The sequence below is a fragment of the Salvia splendens genome, chromosome 14, assembly GCF_004379255.2.
Source record: "Salvia splendens isolate huo1 chromosome 14, SspV2, whole genome shotgun sequence".
Taxonomy (NCBI): Eukaryota; Viridiplantae; Streptophyta; class Magnoliopsida; order Lamiales; family Lamiaceae; genus Salvia; species Salvia splendens.
The window spans coordinates 21918761-21942369 of NC_056045.1; the positions used below are offsets into that span (position 1 = coordinate 21918761).

At 34.2% G+C, this 23609-nt stretch overlaps 4 protein-coding genes and 1 non-coding gene across 5 annotated transcripts; 3 read left to right on the top strand and 2 right to left on the bottom strand.

Moving 5' to 3' along the window:
• The first annotated feature begins 2878 nt into the window (after positions 1 to 2878).
• On the top strand, positions 2879 to 3280 carry LOC121764344. Its single transcript, XM_042160381.1, has one exon. The coding sequence runs from the start codon at positions 2879 to 2881 to the stop codon at positions 3278 to 3280; it is 402 nt and encodes a 133-aa protein (XP_042016315.1).
• Positions 3281 to 4406: 1126 nt separating this feature from the next.
• On the top strand, positions 4407 to 7172 carry LOC121763835 (probable alkaline/neutral invertase F). The gene is made up of 5 exons (XM_042159921.1): positions 4407 to 4551; positions 4864 to 5344; positions 5591 to 6022; positions 6098 to 6656; positions 6754 to 7172. The coding sequence occupies exons 2-5, from the start codon at positions 4901 to 4903 to the stop codon at positions 7047 to 7049; spliced, it is 1731 nt and encodes a 576-aa protein (XP_042015855.1). The 5' UTR covers positions 4407 to 4551; positions 4864 to 4900; the 3' UTR covers positions 7050 to 7172.
• Positions 7173 to 8611: 1439 nt separating this feature from the next.
• Positions 8612 to 11548, top strand: LOC121765484 (ER lumen protein-retaining receptor erd-2.2-like). Its single transcript, XM_042161661.1, has 6 exons — positions 8612 to 9011; positions 9645 to 9844; positions 10616 to 10756; positions 10851 to 10931; positions 11065 to 11189; positions 11270 to 11548. The coding sequence occupies exons 1-6, from the start codon at positions 8789 to 8791 to the stop codon at positions 11316 to 11318; spliced, it is 819 nt and encodes a 272-aa protein (XP_042017595.1). The 5' UTR covers positions 8612 to 8788; the 3' UTR covers positions 11319 to 11548.
• A 185-nt stretch (positions 11549 to 11733) lies between these two features.
• Positions 11734 to 15164, bottom strand: LOC121765485 (5'-methylthioadenosine nucleosidase-like). Its single transcript, XM_042161662.1, has 8 exons — positions 14953 to 15164; positions 14795 to 14858; positions 14331 to 14422; positions 13903 to 14009; positions 13743 to 13817; positions 12867 to 12941; positions 12284 to 12376; positions 11734 to 12077 (listed from the first exon to the last, which is right to left on the bottom strand). Exons 1-8 carry the CDS (start codon positions 15026 to 15028, stop codon positions 11880 to 11882), a joined length of 780 nt encoding a protein of 259 aa, XP_042017596.1. The 5' UTR covers positions 15029 to 15164; the 3' UTR covers positions 11734 to 11879.
• Positions 15165 to 18252: 3088 nt separating this feature from the next.
• Positions 18253 to 18326, bottom strand: TRNAI-AAU. The gene has a single exon. It is a non-coding gene; the product is annotated as a tRNA-Ile (tRNA).
• Positions 18327 to 23609: the final 5283 nt, after the last annotated feature.

Consider the following 23609-nt stretch of genomic DNA (forward strand, 5'->3'; position numbering starts at 1 on the left):
AGAGGAGATAAAGGATCTCAAGGGACATTTGGCTACAGAATTTGAGATGAAGAATCTAGGAGATCTCACGTACTTCCTTGGGATTGAAGTGCTCAGATCGGGAAATGGAATCTTCATTAATCAACGAAAGTATGTTCTCGATCTCTTGACAGAAATAGGGATGCTCGAATGCAAACCCGCAGATACTCCTATGGTGCAGAACCTGGCCTTCAAATAATTAAAGGAGCAGCGTCAACCGATCGAGGAAGGTACCAACGGTTAGTAGGGAAACTCATCTATCTATCCCACACTCGGCCGGACATTGCATATGCCGTTGGAGTTCTGAGTCAATTCATGCATAATCCACAAGACGAACACTGGGAGGCAGCACTTAGAGTGGTGCGCTATCTGAAGGGAACCGCGGGACATGGAGTGCTGTTCCGAAAGAATGGACATCTCGACATCCATGGATACACGGATACAGACTGGGCAGGGAACCCAGTTGATAGGCGATCAACAGGAGGTTATTTCACCTTTGTGGGTGGAAATTTGGTGACTTGGAGAAGCAAGAAGCAGAAAGTAGTGGCTTTGTCAAGCGCAGAGGCCGAGTTCCGAGGCATAAAGAGTGGACTCACTGAAATACTTTGGCTTAGGAGAGTAATGAAGGAACTAAATCTCGAGTCACAGAAATCCTGCAAGCTACTATGCGACAACAAGGCTGCGATAAGTATCTCAGAAAATCCTGTGCAACATGATAGAACCAAACACGTTGAGATTGATCGACACTTCATAAAGGAGAACCTTGAAGAAAAGATAGTAGAAATCCCATATGTGAAATCCGAAGACCAACTGGCGGACATCTTGACGAAGGCCGTTCCAGCAAAGAACTTTCAAGAAGTTTTGGGCAAGTTAAGTTTCGGAAATCCCGTCACTTAACTTGAGGGGGAGTGTTGGAAATCATAGAAGGAATCAAAGGGATATTCTACGAAGATTGCATAAAATCAGACACGGAATTGAGAAGATTTCTAGCGGATTGATTAGGGAAATTGATTGAGGAAATCTTACCTTGTATAACATCTCCTTAGCTTATATATCATGTACCATTGTCATTGTGAAGAATATAATAGAAAATATACCTTTCTACATATCAAATAGGTAGACAAGAATCCAACAACAAAGTCAGCAATAAATGAATAGAAATTCGAGTTTTATCATACTCCTATGAAGTTCTTTATGGAAGAGGCCACGAATTCACAAGCATGCATCCGAAAATGATAAATAAACATTAGTACTAGCATTTATCAAATCCATACGGTGATACGGAAGCAATCTATCTGACCCAGTTCATCATTTGGTGAACCGGAATTCGTAGAAAAGGTGCAGAATCAAGGACATGAAACTGAAACTGACACAAGAAACCGAAATACAGATCAATTAATCGAACAAATGGCAGTTGAAATGAAATGGATCTGGATCAGAGTGCTTACTTTGCAGAAAAGATGAGGAGAAGAGTACTAGAGATACGATCAGATAAACCCTAATTGTCATTTTTTACTTTTTCTTGTCCGAAACTAAAGAGGAAGGAACTGTTTAGAGTGAAGGCAACTGAAATTGGACACGCGGCACGCCTGTAGTAACGGGGATATCAAATATATTAAGCCATAAAAGTAAATTTTCGATATTTTTGAAGTAGTGAATGTGATAATATAAGAACACGCTCTTCGAAAGTACTCCATTTAAACAATATATACTACCACTAGATAAGGAATTAGGAAATGGTAATTATGCTCATAGGTCATAGTAAGATTTTATAACATTGCAATAATTATATTACTAAATTCTTCTAATAAGAAGATAGATGGATAGAAATAATGGTGGAACTGTTATCAGTGGGAAATAAAAAAACAGAACTATTGAGACTAATTTTGATGGACGGCTGAAAAAAACAGAACTATTTTTTATGGATAAATAAGTATGTATTTTCATTATCTTGAATTTATTATAAAAATAAAAATTCTATTTTTTCAATAACTAGAGAATTGACATGGAAAGTCAAATTTGCATGTATCGACATATCTACATGCATATTGTCACGTAATGTATTATCACGTCTACATCACATTAATTCTCTAAATTACTAGTACAAAAGAGTTTATTCTAAAAACTGAATGTATTTATCTTAATTAGGACAAATCAAAAAAGATAAAATTGATGTCTTGAATGAGATGCAGGAGAGTACCTTTGTTTGCCGCGGTCTTTTAATTTTTTTAGAATCGTTTTGATGAATATTTGGATATTGTTCATTATTCTTTATATCATCTACGAAGAGTATTGTTGTGGTTTTGCATATAAAGTACTTGTTCTGCACTAAAATTTTGATGTTTGTTTCCATCAGCTAAAGACAGCTAAAATTGTTAAATTATTGCATGTGAGCATGTATGGACTATTTTGAGACAATTTTATATGAAAGATAAATAAACAAAACATGATAAACCCATATTTTTAGGTTATATGATTCCAAGATAGATGAGTTATCTACCTTACCAAACTGCTCTTGAATGTATGCATTCATATCAGATAGCTAAAGGAGGCCGATGTGTGCCTCAATTTTGAAACTATTGAGTTTATCTACCTATTGTTTGGGAACTTCTCTCTATGTATATGGAACTTGTGGCTGAAGAATAACTGGAATCATATACTCCATATGTTTTGCTTTATTTTAGAACCAAATTTCAATATCCTTTTACTTGATTAGATGCTGGAATCCATATTGAGTAAACTGTAATTAATCATAAAGCAGATATGCTAAAGTCTCCTTGTAAAGCAACTCTTGCCTTTTAACTCTCCTATATGTCATTGCCACATTCTCGAAGCAGAGCACAACACAGAGGAGAAAGAAATGGCTTGGAACCACATGAGGAAACGAGGCCTGGAGTGGAAACAAGGCTGGACAGGGCAGGCCTTGTCGTCCATCTCCGCGCCTCCTCTTCCTCTGGTCACAGTTGTCGCCATCGTCGTCTTCTTGTTATCGCTCTCTCAGTACGCAGCGTACAGGGAGCTAATGCATTATGCTATGTTCAATTTCAAGATTTTGCTATTTGTGGCTCCTGTTTTGCTCGTGTTTTTGTTGCGTTCGAGCCTGCTTAGCAGTGTAGGGTGTATCAGGTTCCGGTCTTCTCCTATCCGGGAGGCGGGCACATTCCCGTGGGGCGTGGCACTCGTGCTGGTGGCGCTGCTCCTGCTGCTGTCTTACCGGTCTTCAGTTCAGTCTAGATGGTTTCGTTTTGGGAGTTCTGATTAGTCTAACTTCAACAAAATCACCTTTCGCTTCTAACTCCAAATCAATACTATCATATTTATAGTCTCCATAAATGTTAAACATGATGTTAGATATTTTCCTTCTAAGTAACCTTTTTTCCTTTTTAATATACTGTTTTTTCCTTTTGTCTTGGGTAACTTTATTATTGTTAGTGACAATTTTTTGAAGGCGGTTGAGATGAGATATTTCATGCTACTGATGTGGCCGAGATTAGTATAAATTTATTGATTACACAATTGTAGACGTAATTCTAATTTTGGTAAAAATACAAATCTATCTATTATACTATGCCTGAGTCTGACCCGTGAGTATGGGTACAATTAGAAAGATATGACATTTTCTATTTAAAATGTGTTATCCATGGAAATTAATTTTACTATGTTATCTTTATTAGTTAAAGGAAATACTGAAATGTTAAAGTATTATTACTGTACTCTGTTACTATCTTACATGTTCCTAGACAGAGACAGAGTACAAATGTCCAATCAAATTAATATAGTACCCCGTATTAATTTATAAGTACTATCCAATAAGAAGAACTTAAAATTGCAGAAAGTTTACAGTGAAAATTATGTACATTAGATTCTGAAAAAATTATGTAATATAAAAAATAAACGCAGCTTATTTCGTTTGGTTATCACATGCTAAAGCCGCTAACTAAACGTTAGTAGATGTGGAAGGGTTAGGCTAAGCTAACAAGCTTGGTTTATAAAATACGAGTTGCAACTATGAACTTTACAACATTACTAGTACAAATTATCCGTGAAAACATAACGAATATTGTGAAATCGATGTATAAACAAATTGAAACTTTCGCTCTCGATAAATTTAAGCCATTCAAAAAAATTACTAGTACTATAATTCAGTGTAAAAAATTTCACTATCTAATAAACAAAAAATACTACACATTTAAGTTTTTAATAGGGTGCACGGTTGAGTGTTGAATCTAATTTCACCTAACACAATAATCTAATGCATGCAATTGATGTTGACGTTTTGGCTTTGTGTGTAGCACAGCTGACACAATCGTATTATTGCTGCTTCTGCAACAATTTCACCCGTTGCTTTTCAATTTCACCATAAATTTAATTAGAAATAAACAAAAATATCTTACTAGAAGTACCTTTTTTGCTTTAACCCTTCACGTTAATCGCATGACTTGCTCTATCTCTCTCTCACCTCTCGAGACTCAATGCATGTACATGCGCTTGATTGACTTCATTAAGAATACCACCACCACAATCCCCTTTCAGGTGATAAATTCGCTCCTTTTTCTTCCTTAGTTTGTGAAACTGTATATTAATGCGTTTCGATTGCTTTCTTGATTATGTTAGCTCATGCATTTTGGATCCTGAAAAAAAATTGTTTTAGTGATTTCATTAGATTTTCGTGACATCTATTGTTTCCACTTCTTTGGTTGAGATTAGGAGGCTTCTAAGGATGCTAGTAGTATATGTTATGATTTTCTATAATTTTGCGTTTCTAATTTCAATTCTGTTTTTTACACTCTGTGTGTGTGTTGTTCAATTACCGTTTGCTTATACAGCTGAATTTGAAAAATGCAGATATCTACTAGAATTGATAGTTTGAGGATTATAAAAAATGTCCACATTAAATGTGGAAGTGCTGCAAAATGGTAGTGTTCATAACGGTGATTCGATCATCAACGAGGGGCACGAATTAGATGAGTATGATTTCTCTAGGTTTGTAGATCGTCCGAGGCTTTTGAATCTGGAGAGGCAGAGATCATGTGATGAGAAGTCACTTAATGATTTTTCTGTGGGCTTCTCGCCTCATCCATCTTTGAGAGCCGATAACTTCAGCCGAGCTTTTGATAATCTCGATGGCCTGTATTCGCCCGGCAGAAGGTCTGGTTGCAATACTCCCATGTCTCATTTTGTCTATGCGATGATGGCCCCTGATCCACACCCCATGATAGCCGAGGCGTGGGATGATTTGAGGAGAGCACTCGTTTACTTTCGCAGCCAGCCTGTGGGCACCATTGCTGCTTTGGATAGCTCTGATGAAAAACTCAACTATGATCAGGTGAAGGCCCCCAAAATTATCTACTTGCTGTTGAACTTGTTGGATCATACAAGTGCTTGCTATATCTTAAGAGTTAAATTGGAAAATGCATATAAAGTAGAATAGTTGACAAAGTTTTGGTTAAGTTGCTTGCAATGTGCATCATTTGCCTGTTTCATTGTTTTGCTAATGCTTGGAGTCTCAAATGTTTTTGAAGCTATGACTGGTCACATGGTTCTTGAAGCATATAATGTAACTCGTGTGTAGGTATTTGTGAGGGATTTTGTTCTGAGCGCACTAGCTTTCTTAATGAATGGTGAGCCTGAAGTGGTTAAGAATTTTCTTCTGAAGACCCTTCGCCTTCAAGGGTGGGAGAAGAAAATTGACCGGTTTCAGTTGGGTGAAGGCGTTATGCCGGCTAGCTTTAAAGTACTGCACGATCCGATAAGGAATACAGAGACATTGATGGCAGATTTTGGTGAGACTGCAATAGGAAGAGTGGCTCCAGTTGATTCCGGCTTTTGGTGGATCATACTTCTACGAGCGTACACTAAATCCACTGGAGATACTGCCTTGGCCGAAAAGCCCGAATGCCAGAAGGGCATACGCCTCATACTGAGTTTATGCCTCTCAGAAGGATTCGACACCTTCCCCACTCTCCTATGTGCTGATGGATGCTCGATGATTGATCGTAGGATGGTGAGCATGGTGTTATCTTTTATAATTCATCTTCATGTTGCCTCCTCATTCTGTTTGTCTTTGATCAAATGCTAGGGTGTTTATGGTTACCCGATCGAGATTCAAGCGCTGTTCTTCATGGCTCTGAGATGCGCGATGATCTTGCTGAAGCACGACGGGCCAGGGAAGGATCTTATAGAGCGAATAGTGAAGCGGCTGCATGCCTTGAGCTACCACATGAGGAACTACTTCTGGCTGGATTTGAAGCAGCTCAATGACATATATAGGTACAAAACAGAGGAGTACTCCCACACAGCGGTGAACAAGTTCAACGTGATGCCCGATTCTCTGCCCGACTGGGTCATGGATTTCATGCCGTTACATGGAGGCTACTTCGTAGGGAATATAGGGCCTTCGCATATGGATTTCCGCTGGTTCTGCTTGGGAAACTGCGTCGCGATCCTTTCATCCTTAGCAACACAAGAGCAGTCATCTGCAATCATGGATCTCATTGAGTCGAGATGGGAGGAGTTAGTGGGAGATATGCCCCTCAAAGTTTGCTACCCTGCTATCGAGCATCACGAATGGCGGATTGTGACCGGATGCGATCCTAAAAACACAAGATGGAGCTACCACAATGGTGGATCATGGCCAGGTTTGAGACCTAGTTTCCCATTTACTTCAACTTAAATTAATGTGTTTTTTTTTCTTTCTCTTGAGTGGTTGGTGTAAGGATTGAGTTTAACTTGCAGTGCTGTTGTGGCTCGTGACTGCTGCGTGCATCAAGACTGGGCGTCCTCAGATCGCTAGGCGAGCCATTGAGCTGGCTGAGACTAGGCTGTCGAAAGATGGTTGGCCAGAGTACTACGACGGGAAGCAGGGGCGCTACATTGGGAAGCAAGCGAGGAAGCACCAGACGTGGTCAGTGGCCGGGTATTTGGTTGCCAAAATGCTGCTTGAAGATCCTTCACATTTAGGTATGATCGCCATCGAGGAAGATAAGCATCTCAAACCTGTGCTGAGACGATCTTCGTCGTGGACTGCTTGATCAAAAATATGAAGTAAAACCTACAAATATCTAATCTTGGTTGCTTTTAGGGTAAGGCTATGGATGAATCTTGGAAATTTCATATCTTCATCTATCTCAAACTTGCTAGTTTTTTATTGTTCATCTTGATTTTGTGTGTGTTGTGTGATGGTGATCCTTGCCTCTTTAGTGTTAAAGTAAAAATCGAGCAATGCAATTTACAAATCATAGGATCTCTATTATTTTTACTTGAAATTCTAGGAGTTGTTAGTGTATCTTGATCATGAGATGTGGACAACCTTAACATATTAGTAAGATTTAGGATGATGGTCAACCACAATGAGGCAGATATCTCCTACGAGACATAAAAATCTTATTCAAGTATGTTCTAATACATTTCTCAGACCCATCATGTATTTAGAGGGTGGGCTCCTTATAGGTTCGTGGACAGCTAACCTCTCCCTTAGCGGGTCGTTGAGTACCTGATTTACATCCTCTCAGATGCCTCGTCGGGCTGAGGTGTGGGAGGCCCTTTGGGCTAGGGAATCAACCTTTTGCCCCTAAGAAAATGAACCGTGTTGTATTGAACAAGAATAATACTACTAGACTACTATAGTTTTTTATACTAGTCAAAGAATTATGACCTTGTTTGTATTTTTTTTTGTTGTATGATTGCTCTCGAGTCTTGTCCACTTTCTTATTACGTAGATATATCATAAATTCAGTGTACAAAAACTGCAAATATAGAGTAATGTTTATTTAGTACTCCACTCCACTCCACTCCACAGCCTATTATTATTTCTTGAATCTTTGTTTAGGTGGTTCAGTTATCATTATATCAATAGTAATGACCACATTTAGTGCGTTTTATTTTTTATGGTGTTAATATACTTTAATACAATTCAAAGAGAATGTAATGGGCAAATTGCCATTACTTCAAAAAAAAGTCTAGAATAAAACAACTTTATGGGCTGCTTAAAATAAAAAGAAATTAGAAAATTTGATTAAATTCTCACTCTTTCTCTAATTTCACAAATTAGCTAAAAAAGTACACTATTTAAATTTGAATTTGCTTGTCATTATCTTAAGGTCAAAAATTTTGGTGAAATTATATCATATTTGATAATCGAGAAATCATATATATACATTATCGTTGGCAATTTAAACAATATAGTCTATTCATAAAATGGATATAGTTTAGTTGAAAACATCACATATATTATATATAGGCGAATCTATTTTTATACCGTGAAATAACTATAATACACCTAAATTTCTTAGTTTTTGTTTTTTAAAATTAACGAAAAATTTAATGATTTTTTGCTCAAATAAATTATGGGGCGAATAGAAAATACTTAACTCATATCTCCAAAAATAAAATACTACTCAGAGAATATAAATTATATGAGAAATAAAAGAGAGCATAAAAAAGTTAAGATAACAGTAATCTGAAAATAAAATAAAACCTTAAAATATGTTAACAAAGCTATAGCTAAAATCGAAATAGAATTAAATAAATTAAGACAATGAGCCGAGAAAGGATTGGTGTGACGTGTTTGACTCCTAATGTATAGGCATCTCATCAAACACTCGTTTTCTCCAAACAATTTCTTCCTCTCCGATTCTGATTTCTCTCTCTCTTTTTCTTTGGGAAAATTTTCTCTCCTAAAAAATTTTCCCTCACTTTTCCTTTCTGAATTATACATCTGAATAAAACTATAAATAGATAGATTTTTGAATTTGTAGATTATCTTTAAAATATGAAGGCACCGAGGAGACCGATCCAAGCGGCGGCGACATGGCTGCGACGGCAGCCGCCCAAGGTGAAGGCGTTTCTGGCCGTGATTAGCGGCATGGCGGCGCTTGTTCTCCTCCGTGCAATTGTCCACGATCATGATAATCTGTTTGTGGCAGCAGAGGCTGTTCATTCGATCGGAATTGCTGTTTTGATTTACAAGTTGATGAAGGAGAAGACCTGTGCTGGTACTTTTAATTAATTTTTATAATTGTGTGTTGTTTGCAATTGGTTTTGATAGAGTTGGATCTTTTGGAACTATGACGTTGGGGGTAAATTAGGTTTAGAGCTGGGGAGAGAAAAAAATTAGTTTTTCCATTGACGTTTCTATTTCTGGTGTTGGAAGAACGATTTTTTTTTTCAAAATTTTCTATTTATGAATAAATGTATTTTGATGTTAATTGCCTACTTAGTTGATGCGTTTAGTTGTTAGCAGGGGGATGGAGAAGCTAGGATTTTTTTGGGGGAGATCTCTTGGTTGTCGAATATTGGTAGCATATAAGGAAGGGTCAATATATTTATTTTGTTCAACTTTTTGGTTTTTCTTATGAAATGTAGTATTGCTGTTAGGGATTGAATTGCCTTTCAATTTTTTTATGTCTTCAGGGTTGAAATAATCAATTTTTATATGGTTTTATGAACTAGGGAAGAAAGGAAGTTGTATATATGTTCGTTAAAATGATTGGAGTAACAAATATAGTTTGTTTTTATCGATTAGTGTCATCTAGATATCTAGTGAATCAAGCAGATCCCCCAATTTTTACTGCCTTGCTTCTTCTCTTTAAATGTTAGGTGTTGATTTTGTTGCTCTATCTATGCAGGGCTTTCGCTGAAGTCTCAGGAGCTCACAGCTATCTTTCTGGCTGTTAGATTGTATTGCAGTTTTGTCATGGAGTACGACATACACACTGTGCTTGACTTGGCTACGCTGGCTACGACCTTGTGGGTTGTCTATATGATTCGATTTAACTTGAGATCGAGTTATATGGAGGATAAAGACAACATTGCACTGTACTATGTGGTGAGTATTTGAGAAATGGATGTTTTCTTTTCCTTAAGGATTATGTTCTGGATTTATGATGAGGAAGAATATTCTACATTGTCACTGAATGAACTCCAAATAAATGAAATAATTGTTTAAATTTTTCTTTCAGATTTTGTGGAACATGTATATTTGTTGCATCCCAAAGCTGTCTGTTAGTTAGGTCCTTATGAGTTGTGTGTGCTGCTCCTCTTTTTTTGTTTTGTTTTGTTTTGTTTTGTTTTCTTTGGTCGTGATAATACGTAGTTAGGTGCTTTTTTTTTTCTCGATTTAGCTCTTTTCATGGGACTCAGCTTCCAGTTGCTCTAAAGGCAGTTCTAGGTTCGCCTTTTGTTCTATATTGAGTGTATCTGTCATCATCAATTTGTTTTGTGCCTCAGGTGTGTATTTGTATATTTGAGAGTTCCTCCCTCATGGAGTGTCCTTTCACTTTTTTCTGCTTAACTTTTATGGTGCTGAGGAAGTTTACTACCTTGTTGCTACCATACTCTGATGTTTGATTTTTGATAAAAAGAAGCCTTTTAGTAGCTTAAAGCATGATACATCTGTTTAGCCCTTTTACATGTTTACCAAGTATAGTGTAGGAATGGTGTAACTGGTCTTAAAACGCAAAATTTGTTAAATTCCATAAGGATTTATCTATTTCTTTATTAAATAAAGAAGTTATCTATTTCTACTCCAATCAGTTTCTTATGCTTCTGGAGTTTCCTGCTAGCGTTTGCATTCGAATCTAACAAATTCTGTCTGTAGGTTGTCCCTTGTGCTGTTATAGCCTTGGTAATTCACCCATCTACGTCACATCATGTAGTCAACAGGATTGCCTGGGCGTTCTGTGTTTACTTGGAAGCTGTTTCTGTCCTACCTCAGCTACGTGTCATGCAGAATACAAAGGTAACTTGTACGGAAGACGAACAAGTTCCAATGCATGTGTAATCGTACAAGGATATATGCACCTTATGATGATATTTTCAATGTCTTGGTGCAGATTGTCGAACCTTTTACTGCTCATTATGTATTTGCATTGGGAGTTGCTAGGTTTTTGAGCTGTGCCCACTGGGTTCTCCAGGTTTGATGCATGAACTCTTCACTTAATTTTTTTATAGCAATTATTCTCTTACCTGGGCTCAAAAGATAACAGCCAGTTCCAAAATGACAAAAAGTTTGCATCAAGATAACTTTTTTTGCTTGTGTTGGGTTAGGTTTTGGACACGCGTGGCCATCTTCTTGTCGCATTGGGTTACGGACTCTGGCCTTCAATGGTTCTAATATCCGAAATTGTTCAGACCTTCATCCTGGCCGACTTTTGCTATTACTATGTGAAAAGGTCAACACAAATTCATTTACCAAGCATAAATATATAGTTTACTGAATTGTTAAACTAATCGTGGCGTTTTGTACCTGCAGTGTTTTCGGGGGACAGCTCGTGTTGCGCCTTCCTTCTGGAGTGGTGTAAATGTATGGGGCTATTTAAAGATTATTTTCACTGTTTTCTTTCTTTTTTGGTCAATAGATGGCTCTGTTTTTGGTCAGCATTTCTGGTTGGTCGGAAACTTGGCAGTAACTATAAAGCTGGATGTTTAAATTAGTCTGATGTTGCCACAATCATATTTGGTTTACTGCAACAGTGCCAATTTGATTTAAATTATGAATACCACTGTCGGCATTTCCACCTTCTGTTGATTATCAGAATGCCTCTATTTCAACTCGTTCTCTGCAGATTTTGACATTCGGATTATTTATCACATTAATTGTGGATGTTTGAAAGCATTGAACTGAGGATTTTAGGTTTCAAAAGCTGGTAATATTGTATTGTTTGTATACAACAACTAATTTTTCTAGTAGCAGTAAAATAATGAAAGATCAAGAAGAAAACACAAGTGAATTTTCCATAAATAGAAATCTCACAGCTCTTAACAGACAATCATCAAATGTCTGAAAATAATGTAACAATGAGTAACATAAGTCGTGTATTAGTGGTTTATACAGGAATGATATGGTCCCAAACTGAGAAGGATCACAGTTCTGAGCAACTCTTTCCATTGATAAAATCAACCACTTTGGTTGCTGCCAGATCCAGCGCGATGGTGACTGCGTTCAAATTTTGTAGAAACTCCTCACTCGTTGGCTTGTCACCATCAATAATATCCGTCACGGCTTTCAAAAACAATACGGGCACATTCAAGAGATGTCCCACATAAGCAATAGCAGCTCCCTGGTACAGTTGGATGAGGCGAAGTAATCTAGTTAAACATTATTTCATCTGGAGTCTTTGGAAGCAAAATATGTTCTACATATATTACTACTGTTTCATTAACCTAGAGAATATTGCCTAGTGCCAAAGTTTACAATATTGAGTTCTATAGGCAAATATTAGAATCTGGGTTGAACAAAACAGCAAGATTGAGAACAGAAAACTACCTCCATGTCTTTGATAGTTGCATCGTTTGCAAGAATTGCTGCTTCATCTTCTGCGCAAATATCTAGAGAATCACCAGTAGATAATTTTCCAACCTATATCATCCCCAAAGATAAGTCAAGGGCCACGGCTATCAGTACTATAAATGAACACCGCCTTACTTGAATGATATAAAGCCAAAATGGCCTTAGTAATTATGTGGCTGGAGGAATTTGTGCAATAGTTTTATCAATAAGACAACTTGAGACATATATAGTAACTTTTAACTAAAGTGCGCAAAGATCTATAATGGTATAACCATAGTTCATGGCAAGATTTAACTATAGCATAGCAAGAAGAAAACACAAACTGTTCAAGCATGAAGAGAGGATTTCCAGCATTTACCTATCATTAAAGTTATCTTCATCATACAGAACAAATACTAAATAAAGACATAATTCGTTGTAGTCGGAGAAACTACTAAAACATGTACTTATTTGGTATGTATCTCCAAGAAACTGGCAGATTTCTGTGTTTGAATTGATTGAAAGCAAAACATCAGTCACTCTTTGACATCTCGTATATAAGATCTTGAAAGAGCAGTACCTTTAAGTTCAGCTCCTTAGCAAGATTAGGTGTGGAGAAGGTTTTACGACAGCCAACACCATAAAGGTCAAATACCTGTATATCAGAATAAATAACATAAAGATATATGATACAAGCAGCTACTCCATAGTTTTATAAGCAGACTCAATTAAGTGTTGCATTGCCAAATTAGTAAAGTATTTAGAAATAGTAAAAACTCCGCTAATTTATCCTGATTTAAAGTTTAAACTGCAATGCAGCCCAATTATTGAACAATATGGGTATAACGAAAACGCCATGCAAGGCGCCCCTATTAGTGAACACCATGACATTCTGGATAGTTGATTAATGCTTTGCTTAGGCTCTACATCTGGAAGTAATAGGGGGAGTCAAATTAATATACTAGAGAAAACACTCTCATCATATCATGAAATTATAGGTGCCATTCCAATTGAACTAAAATCATAGCTCAAATGTTTTGCATTGAGAGTTAATCCTGGAAGACTAAAAACGTTTTTAAGTTTTAAGCATAGTAAGATGTAAAATATTTATTTATGTTTTTTACATTCGAAGCATAGTGAGATGTAGTAGAATAATTGCTCAAGAGGTTCAAATAGTACTATAACAATGCTTTAATGTTGTTACCCTACAATCCACAATGCTTTAAAGCCGTCACTAGAAGCACATGAAGTTCATGAAATTGTGAACATGAAGCAGTCTGGAATTAGCATCAAAACCCACATATGTATAGAGAGGATAAGAGCATATCTTAAGCAACATAAAGTGATTTTAGAGTTATTATTAGTTCTCAGAGTCAATATGCAAAAATATAACAATATACACAGTTTACATAAACATGTGACAATTTGAATAAAAGAATGAAAGCATGAGACTTACAGGGATAGGAATTCTCCTATCGTGGAATGCAACATCTGATGCAAGAAATACATCGCCTATTGAAGCACCTTTTGCCTAAAAATTATAGAATTCAAATATTAGGAATTTAGAGAAAGAAAAAAACAGAAGGCATATATACTTCTGCCAGAATTTGGAATACCTTGAACCCTCCAGCTGTTCCTGCATTTATGATAAGGTCTGGCTGTAGAGCTTGAATAGAAGCATAAGCCAAAAGAGAGGCTGAGACTGTACCCACACAATCAACACCTGAGAAAGATAAATCAGCATAATTAGTAGCCGAAAGTTAAGATTAGATATCAGATGAGATCCTTGATAAAACTACAAAAAAACTACAGTATCTATCTTTGATGTAAGATATGCATGTTTGCTTCATAGCATCCAACCGAAAACATAAAATTCAAACATCCAACGCCCTTTATAAGCCAAGGTAGAGAGGCAAACATTATCAAGAAATGCATCAATTAGATATGAAAGAGTATATCATAGTGGTGAGGACGCTCAGTCCAGTGCAAAGGAGCAACAGTGAAGAAATGCATTGATGAGAAGAGGGGAGAGACGTCCGCATACCCAATGTTGTGTCTTTTCCTGGACAGACAATATTGATGTTCAAATCTTTGTATTTGCCGTTGTACCTCACCCATGGAACCCCCTTCGGAAACCTGCATCATAAAAAGAAGGTAAATAAGACAAATCCGCACATATTTTAGAGTGAAATAAGAAGGCAAATGACACTGTCCTCACTAGCATCAAAGAAGTCGTTTATCACTACTAAAAATAAACAGTTAATGGTTCCACACCAAAGGTATATATGAGATATAAAGAGAATAAGCAAAGTAAGTGAAGCAACCGGTTTAAATCGACAATAACATCACCTAGAACCAAACATAACATAACAACTCTGGTTATAACAAAAATCAGTAAACTACTCTATTTCCGGAAATTATAACTCATATACCATATAATATGCTAAATTCTGCAGCTTATTCTACACCAATAAATCAGCATCGTAAAATCAGAAGAAAGAAGCATACACTGAGTCAGGCTCCTCAGCAAGCTTAAACTTGTTTACTAGCGGCGACGCTTCGGTTTGCATAGCTTTTCACACGAACGCCGAGAGAGAGGGATCCAAAATCAGAACGAAATTCGTTCAAAATCAATGGCAAATAAGGAAAAACGAAAAAGGAGATACCGATTATGAAGAGAATATTGGAGATTGGGCGCTGAGTAGAGTCGTCCGCCGCTTTTTCGTCGTGAAGTGGTGCCATCGATCGAAAATTTCGCCGACACTCTTCCGCCTCACTTGGAATTGAAATCGAAACTTACTATTGTCTTTTGCCGGTTTCTCTCCGGTGAAAATATGTATCACACCGCCGCCACCAACGCGGCATAGTGAGATTGTGAACATTTTATATATTCTCCTTTTCCTTTTTGGGCTGGCAGACCAAACGAGTTTAGGTCAAACTGCATATAATTGTAGAAATAACACCGGAGAAAATTAGAATAGTCATAAGATAGGTCTCATAAGTCTAGTATTTTTGGCAAAACACATCTACAACAGAATTCTTGATTTAGGCGTGTTTAAAATATCCTATTCTTATTGCAGCAAGATTTGCCCTTCGTTGCTACGGAGCTACGCCCATGCGGGCGAAAAAAATATCCTATTCTTAGATAACACAAAACGTTGACAACCGGTGATGCTTACTTGAGCCTTTTCAAATTATTTCATACAAACTACTAATATTCATAAATAACTTTTGAACATTTGAACATAAATTTTAATATATAATTGATAAAGTAAGAGAGAAAATGAAAAATAGTACTAGTAATAAAAGCACTATTAGTGAAAAATAGGGTTTACATTATTAATAGTGTAGTGGATCCAAAATTAAAAAGTTCATATTTTTTCAGAAACAGACTAAAAAGAAAATAGTTCATGCTCTTTCTGTCCCATAAAAATAATCTTCTTTCTTCACAGTGACGGATCCAGGTTTTTTCGTTTGGGGTACAATAAATAATTTTAACAATTCGAAGCTTCAAAATCTGACGAATTTAATATTTATTTATTTTTTTCTCGCTCAAAATCTATAATTTTAATTTTAATAAAACAAACATTGTGTAAATGTGCATTAAAAGAAAATTGGAAAGATAAAAACTAATTATATATTATGATAGAAACATGCATTACACGAGAATGTGTGTCAATTGTGTTGGTTTTTAATCCAAATCCAAAATTTGAAGATACTAAACAAATAGTATAGAAATTGGTTAAGGCGAAAATCGAATCTAGGGCTCCCGTGTGAAAGACCAAGAAATATACCACTAGATCAACTACACCAACTTATTTTTGGGGTATACTCATACCCCTTTGTTCTTACTTGGATCCGCCCATGTTTCTCCATTTTTATTCATCCCATAAAAATAGTCTCTTTCTATTTTTGGCAAATCTCTTATAAAGTGGGTCTCATTTTCCCCTAAAAATATTTCAATCACTTTTTCTTTCTAGATCTCTCTTACTTTACCAATTTGCTCACAATCCTTATTTTTATGAGACGGGGGAGTACTACTTTTCAGGAACGGAGAAAATATTATTACTACTGCCGTCGTCGTACCCTAACTTTGAATCTAGGGAAAATCTATTAAGTAGTACTACTTAATTAACCGAAAGCTATTACTACTACCGTCGTTGTACCCTAGTTGTGAATCTCAGATAATTTTGAATAATAGTACTACTACTTTAAGTTAACTAGTATCACACTCGTGCAATGCACTAACCCAAATAATTTCCTACTTATACTAATTGGAAATTGTGGTTTCACATTTATGAAGTAAGAATAATAGTATTCTATCAAGTTTGAAACTCACGAATATATACACAATAATACATGAATTTATTATACAAGTAAAAATTATACTACAAAACTTAATAAGAATAATAGTATTGTAGTATCAAGTTTGAAACTCACAAATATATACACAATTATACAGGAATTTATTATACAAGTGAAAATTATATAATAAAATAAATTTAGAAACTAAAAATTGCACGCAAAATATATGTCAATCCATTCACTCCACTGAATGCCTTAGAGCACCTGCAGCAATGCTCGTGGCATGAACAGTCGTCGTGCCGTTGGTACGGAGAGTACTGTGCTCGTTGTTGTGCTTTTGCCGACGGCACGGAAGTGCTCTTGCCAACAAGCACCGTCGTGCCGAAGAGCACACTGACATGGCGCCTTGCGATTGGCCAACGGCAATGCCGTTGGAAATTTCTATGTTTTTATCCCAAAATAATCTATTAATGCACGCATTCATCATCCATTTTTTACATCAAATTATCATTCATACTTCTCTTACATTTTTCACACAACTCACCTAGGTCTCACCCACGCCGAGGTGTGCATACTACGGTGCGCGAGAAGAGCGAAAGAAGATTGACAATGTGCAATACCAAAGCCCACATCGAAAGAAGACCTAATCAAACACATTTGGGCGAAATTCGGCCACGAGTAGTAGGTTTTTTTAATTTTATGAATTTAATTATGTACAGTAATTTTTAATTTTTAGGATTTTAATTACGTAATTTTTTATTTTTTAGTAATTTGTAATAGTATTTCAAGTATTTTTAATGTATTTTAATATTGTGAAAATGTTTTTAGTAATTGAAATATTTAAATTGAATAGTAGAATGGTGGGACCCTTGAATAGTGTAAGAGCATGCTCTTAGGGAATAGCATTGATGTGAGTGTTATACTCTTACGGAAGAACAGATAATTAAAAAAATGACGTGGATTCTCTTATACGTTAAATAGTGAATAACCACCGTGGCAACATCCTAGAACTTCATTCCGCTAGATCTTCATTGTCCTATGTAGGATCTCTTTAGACAGAAATAAATCAGAAATCATTTATTGTACATTATAGAAAGTTAGTGGCTGATTGATGATTTGAATAGAACTACTCCACTAATAACAAAAAAAAATTGCAATATTCATTGTTCTGAACTATATGTATCCTCATTCTGTTCCTTCACAATGAGATAGCCATAATGCCAGGCTAAGTATTAGTTCCTCTTTAATTTATAATATTGATCTAAGCAATGTCATACAGATTAATGGTAATGAAATGCCTAGCACTTTCTCTAATCCATCGACTTGCACCTGACAGAGGCACAACAAAGTAAGTACTGAGAAGCATTTTAGCATTTGTAGTTAATCTTTTTTTCTTTATCTAATTAATATTCTTCTTAGATACTCTCCGTTTTCAATGATGCATTCATCTATTTATATAGAGCTACAACAGTTAAGACGGGAGCAGATCATAAGTTTTAGTTCTAATAACTACAATTATAATGCAGGAGTTTCATGTGTAATATAGAGCCTTTGGCTTTCTATTTCATTATAATTACTATTATTTCACTTTAATGGTGATTAAAAGCTACTATACCTATGAAAATTAGTGGTAAAACAACAGATATAAAACTAAAAACGAATGGCCCATGCAGGTTTCGAACCTGCGACCTTCGCGTTATTAGCACGACGCTCTAACCAACTGAGCTAATAGGCCAATTGCTTCAATAATTATTTATTTATATTAATATACACTCCTAGATTGATGTAGAAATTTATATAGCTATTATATTTCATAATGATGGACAAGATTTATTGCTTCTCTTACATTATAGTATTATTTTCAAATAAATGATAGTATTTATTTTGCCCAATAATATGTCTATATTAATTGATGATTGTATCGAAAATGTAGATAATACCCGACAAATCATAAATGATAGTATAATACTTAAATAATTTACACAATTATAGCATGATTAGACGGATTATTTATAGGATTTTTTTTTTCGAATTCGAAAATCAACCCTTATTGTAACGTGAACCTAGCAAGCCTGCAATCTACATAAAATATCATAACTTTTGAGATCAATTAATAATTTTTAAAAAAATGAAAAATTACTAGTTAAACCCCGTTATAATGGCGACATTATGTTTTAAAACCATGACTGACGTTACAATAATATGTGGTTGAAAAATAAAAAACTTCTAACCTTTGAGTGAGCTTATATGTATGGCAGGATTCAGATATTATGTTTCAATAAATTGCGGTAACACCGAATGTCAATATTTGATTTTATATAATTGCACAATAAAATTGGATGAGTCTTTGTTTCGTATTAGACCTAAATAAGCTGAATCTGTTACTAAGCCCGTTTCACCTTACCAACCAAAATTTTCTTTTAAATATCACCAAACTTACAAAAAAGAAGTAACGTGCGGAAAATTACAATAACAAAATGACAGGTTACCTATGTTAAATAATAGTAATAATAATAGCCAACAAATAATTCACATAACATAGACAAATTGCATATTAGAAAAATCCCGTAGAATGTAAATGATGGGGTACGAACTAAACAACTAAACCCTAGTTGCGAGCCCAATAACAGTGACGGCCCATCAGCCCAAAACCCAAGAAAGAGTATCAGTTCGGCATGACCAAATAGTTCGGTTCGGCACAACCAAAGAGTTCGGTCGCAGCCTACAGCTCGGTAAAAGCCAACCAATCAAGCTCTACTCTCAAAACCCAAGAAAGAGTATCAGTTCGGCATGACCAAAGAGTTCGGTTCGGCACAACCAAAGAGTTCGGTCGCAGCCTACAGCTCGGTAAAAGCCAACCAATCAAGCTCTACTCTCAGATCGGCAAAAGAACCAATCAAGCTCTACTCTCAGATCGGCAAAAGCTAATCGGCAAAGTTCAGCAGTTCGGTCTCAGTGTTCGACCGAACAAGGAGATAGTGGACCCATGCAGGATCTCCACGGCCTCCATTACACCCACGATCTATTTAGTGGTGTTAAGCAGTTATCAACCATCCACGATCTAGTGAGTGGTGCTGCAAACCACGATCTTAGTTCAATGTATAAATAGAACCTAGATCAGATAGACAGGGGTTAAGCTCTCTAGATCCTGAATCTTATAGCAAATCAGTATTGTAATCTGTAAGCGAGACCAAGCAATACAAATTTGCCCTCTCTTCTTCCCGTGGACGTAGATTTACCTCAGTAAATCGAACCACGTAATTTTCCGTGTTGTGATCATTTATTACTTGCATTTATTCCCATCAAAAATTCGTCACATCATCAGTAAACATAAATTAAGAGGATCATGTAAAGAATCTCTATTGTAACTTATAAAAAATTAAAAATATCTATATACTGTAGTCACGAAATATAATCTAACGTTTGTAAAAACTTTATCTTAATATATATATTAGAATAAAGTTTGTAAAGAAACGTTATTCCTAGGTTGTACCGTGAACCGGAAACCGGTTTTCTATTTTTTTTCAAAATTTTTTAAAATTTGTTGTTGGTAGAGGTTGAACTCATGACCTCTCTTCTAGTTAACAAGACCTCTACGACTCTACCACATGCTCATTGAACAATTTGAACATTAAATATTTTTATACATTAACCATTAATTTTATCTACAAAAACTAATAATTCAATTTAATTTTATTATTCTTTAATATAATTGTTAATTATAATATATATAATTATCATCCTTTATATTTTAATGATGCTCTACTTACCACCTATATTATTATTAGTACCATATAAGATTCATTATTTACTATAAATAAATTTTTTATATTACATACTTAATTTATATACCCTAGCTATTGACATTAATGAATAATCTTATCTAAACTAATTAATAAGTACTTAATTCGTATTTAATTATATATTATTTTATGAAATAATTTTTCTTAAATTAATATAAACATGATCTATTTTAATACATGAAATATTAAATTTTTTATCTAGACTAACTAATATTAAATATATATATCTGAATATATTTACTATATTTTAATATTATTTATATTTATACATCACTAATTATCTATAAGGTTTAATGTTTTGTGATATATTATTAATTTTAAATCATTTACTAAATTTAATATATTTTTATATATATTTACAACAGTAAAACGGTTAGACCGGTAGTTCGACCGATTGGACCGGTTGAACCGTGAACCAGTAACGTCGCCGGTTCGCTTGCCGGTCCGGTTTTTAAAACATTGATCTCATCTCTACATGACTACATGATGTATATGCATATACATATATTTAGTACTATTTCAAATTTCAAGACTACTTTCCTTTTCTAAAAATAATAATTATTTTCACTACTGGGAACCAGTTGGTAAGATATATTAGTACTAAATAATGCTCGTCAAAAACAGTAAGCTAAAAGAATAAACAACTTTTTCCAATTATATTGCATATCTTTTTTTCTGTCTCTTACATTTATTACTTGTTGTTTTATTGCACCCTTTGAACAATAATACATTGAGGAAAATGGACAACATTCAACCTCAATCTTTCTTCAGTCTTCTTTTAATGCGTGATATCAAAGTCAATCAGAAAGACTGCAATCGCATTTTTGACAATTTGCATAGAGAAAAGACCCCACCTTATTTATGTAGATGATAAAACAAATTAATCCAATCTTTAATGGTGAATATCTAAAGAATAATTTAAATAAGAAAACAGAATTTGCATAGAGAAAAGACCCCACCTTATTTACATTTCTTTCTTTTATTCATTTATTTTTTACTTTTCTGTTTTCAGTAATTTATTTTTAAAATCAAATAGTCTATAATATTTTTATTATGTTATAGTTTAAGATTATCAAATATACTAAAATTATAGGGTGTATTATAATATAATTATATAAATCAATATACTAATTATTTTGTATATACTATGATATAGTTGTGTTTACGTAGTTATTCTTTTCTTTTTATTTTAAACACATTACGTTAGTTCTAACTTAAATTTTATTTTAAAAATAATAAATCTTAAAATAGAATAAATATTTTTTAAACATGAAATTCCCATTCCCATAAGTCTCTGGCAATCTCCCACTCTCTTATAAAAATCAAAATCATTCCCATATTGCATTTGTATATTAGTAATCTATAAGCCTATAATATTCTTTCTTCGTCCCTCAATAATATGCATTTTTTAGTTCGTTTCACAAGAATATATACTTTCTAATTTGGAAAACTTTTTTCTCTCAATTGAAATGAGAGTGTGAGACTCATTCTCTTATAACAATACTTTATTAATTTTTGTCTTCTTCTTCCTCTCTCTCTCTCTTTATTTCTCTCTCTTACTTTACCAATTGTGCATTAAAATATGTACCAAAATGTAACGTTATACATAATAGTTTATATGTTTATATACTTCCAATTAAGTTGTGATATAATCTAATTAATAATAATAGCAATTAATATTATTACTGTTAATATAGACTATAATACTATGTGCTACTCCGTTACTACATAACTTAACATCATTACCATCACCATCACCATCACCATCACTGTGTACTCCATAAGTATTAGCTTACAACTTTTACTTATTTCAATAATTTAATTTAAAGAATAAACAAATATTTAAATAATACAATGACACATATATTTTATATTTGAATAAAAAGTAAATCATGATTTCATATTTTATAATTCATGTAAATATGCTAAACCACTAAATAAAGTAAATTATAATAATATTACCTCTGAGAATCCACTCACAGTCTACATATTAATGCATTTATCTTTTATGTAATATTATTTTCATATTTTAATATATTTACTAACAAATAAAGCTAAAAATAAAAATTTGAATTTATCATTGCAATATGCCAATATTTCAATATCGGACCAATACTTTTATTCGTGCGTAAATACTTATCAGGATGCGTTGGTATTAAAAATATAAGATAAAATTGAATTAATCATGTAACATTATTAAATTTGATTTTGTTTATATAAATTTGATGCAACATGAGTTAATGTATAATCCAATTGAATAAATTATAGTACTAGTTTCTTCATATTTATAGTATGTCATAATTAAGGGTACATTTGTCCAAATAAAATTTATACTTTTTAGAGGTATTGATTTCACCGAAATGACATTAAATGCACTAACTTTTATTAATTTTTTATTTTTATGGTTGGCCATAATGTGGCAATTTAGTACTACTCTTAAAAAAAGTACATCTTAATTTTCAAGTATTGATGCACTCATTCATGTATATTAGTCGGTTGAATATGCAATAGGTCATGATTTAGCTATTCTGAGTTAATGGCTAATAAATGGAGATATCATCACATTGAATTTGAGGGTATGGCATCGACGCAACTTGCATTGAAAATCGAAAACATAGAATAAGAATAGGATTGCATTGGATATTTATTTGAACTGCCCATTTCTCTTTATATTCACATGGAGTTGACTTTTTTATTAGTAATTAAATTAATTAAGTGTTACAAATAAATCTCAGTATCGAACTAGTATAATTTAAAAAGTACATTTAGAGTGCATTTTCTTTTGCTGTAAATATGTCATTTAAAAAGAAGTAAAATCAAATCTTCTCCCTTCAATCTGTCAATTATTTCCCCTTTTTTTGTACTCCTTAAAAATTCATCATTTGTCGCTTTATTGAGGAGAAACATTATCACCGAGTTAATTCGATTCCGTCATTGAATTAAAAAGAAGCGACAAGAAAGGGTGGAATTTTGTTTTTGGATAATGATGGAAAAGATCACGATGACTTTAAATTTAAATGGTGAGAATTTTCTTCGCCTCTCTCCATTTCTCCAGATAAATTTATATTCAAAGATAATGTATCGATATGTATATTAAACTCTAGGATCTCTTATTAAATATGTCAAGTTCCAAGATAAGAACGGCCAGTACCAATTACTTGGTAATTACATTTAAATTTAATAGATGGCACTTACCTAGACATACAATTAATTAG

Coding starts and splice junctions, on each gene's coding strand:
- LOC121763835 (XM_042159921.1), top strand. CDS start 4,901: ATGTCCACATTAAATGTGGAAGTGCTGCAAAATGGTAGTGTTCATAAC. Junction 5,345..5,590: donor AAAAACTCAACTATGATCAG/GTGAAGGCCCCC, acceptor ACTCGTGTGTAG/GTATTTGTGAGGGATTTTGT. Junction 6,023..6,097: donor CGATGATTGATCGTAGGATG/GTGAGCATGGTG, acceptor ATCAAATGCTAG/GGTGTTTATGGTTACCCGAT.
- LOC121764344 (XM_042160381.1), top strand. CDS start 2,879: ATGGCTTGGAACCACATGAGGAAACGAGGCCTGGAGTGGAAACAAGGC.
- LOC121765484 (XM_042161661.1), top strand. CDS start 8,789: ATGAAGGCACCGAGGAGACCGATCCAAGCGGCGGCGACATGGCTGCGA. Junction 9,012..9,644: donor GAAGGAGAAGACCTGTGCTG/GTACTTTTAATT, acceptor CTATCTATGCAG/GGCTTTCGCTGAAGTCTCAG. Junction 10,932..11,064: donor GTGCCCACTGGGTTCTCCAG/GTTTGATGCATG, acceptor GTGTTGGGTTAG/GTTTTGGACACGCGTGGCCA.
- LOC121765485 (XM_042161662.1), bottom strand. CDS start 15,028: ATGGCACCACTTCACGACGAAAAAGCGGCGGACGACTCTACTCAGCGC. Junction 14,423..14,794: donor GCTGAGGAGCCTGACTCAGT/GTATGCTTCTTT, acceptor TTTATGATGCAG/GTTTCCGAAGGGGGTTCCAT. Junction 13,818..13,902: donor GAACAGCTGGAGGGTTCAAG/GTATTCCAAATT, acceptor TATAATTTTTAG/GCAAAAGGTGCTTCAATAGG.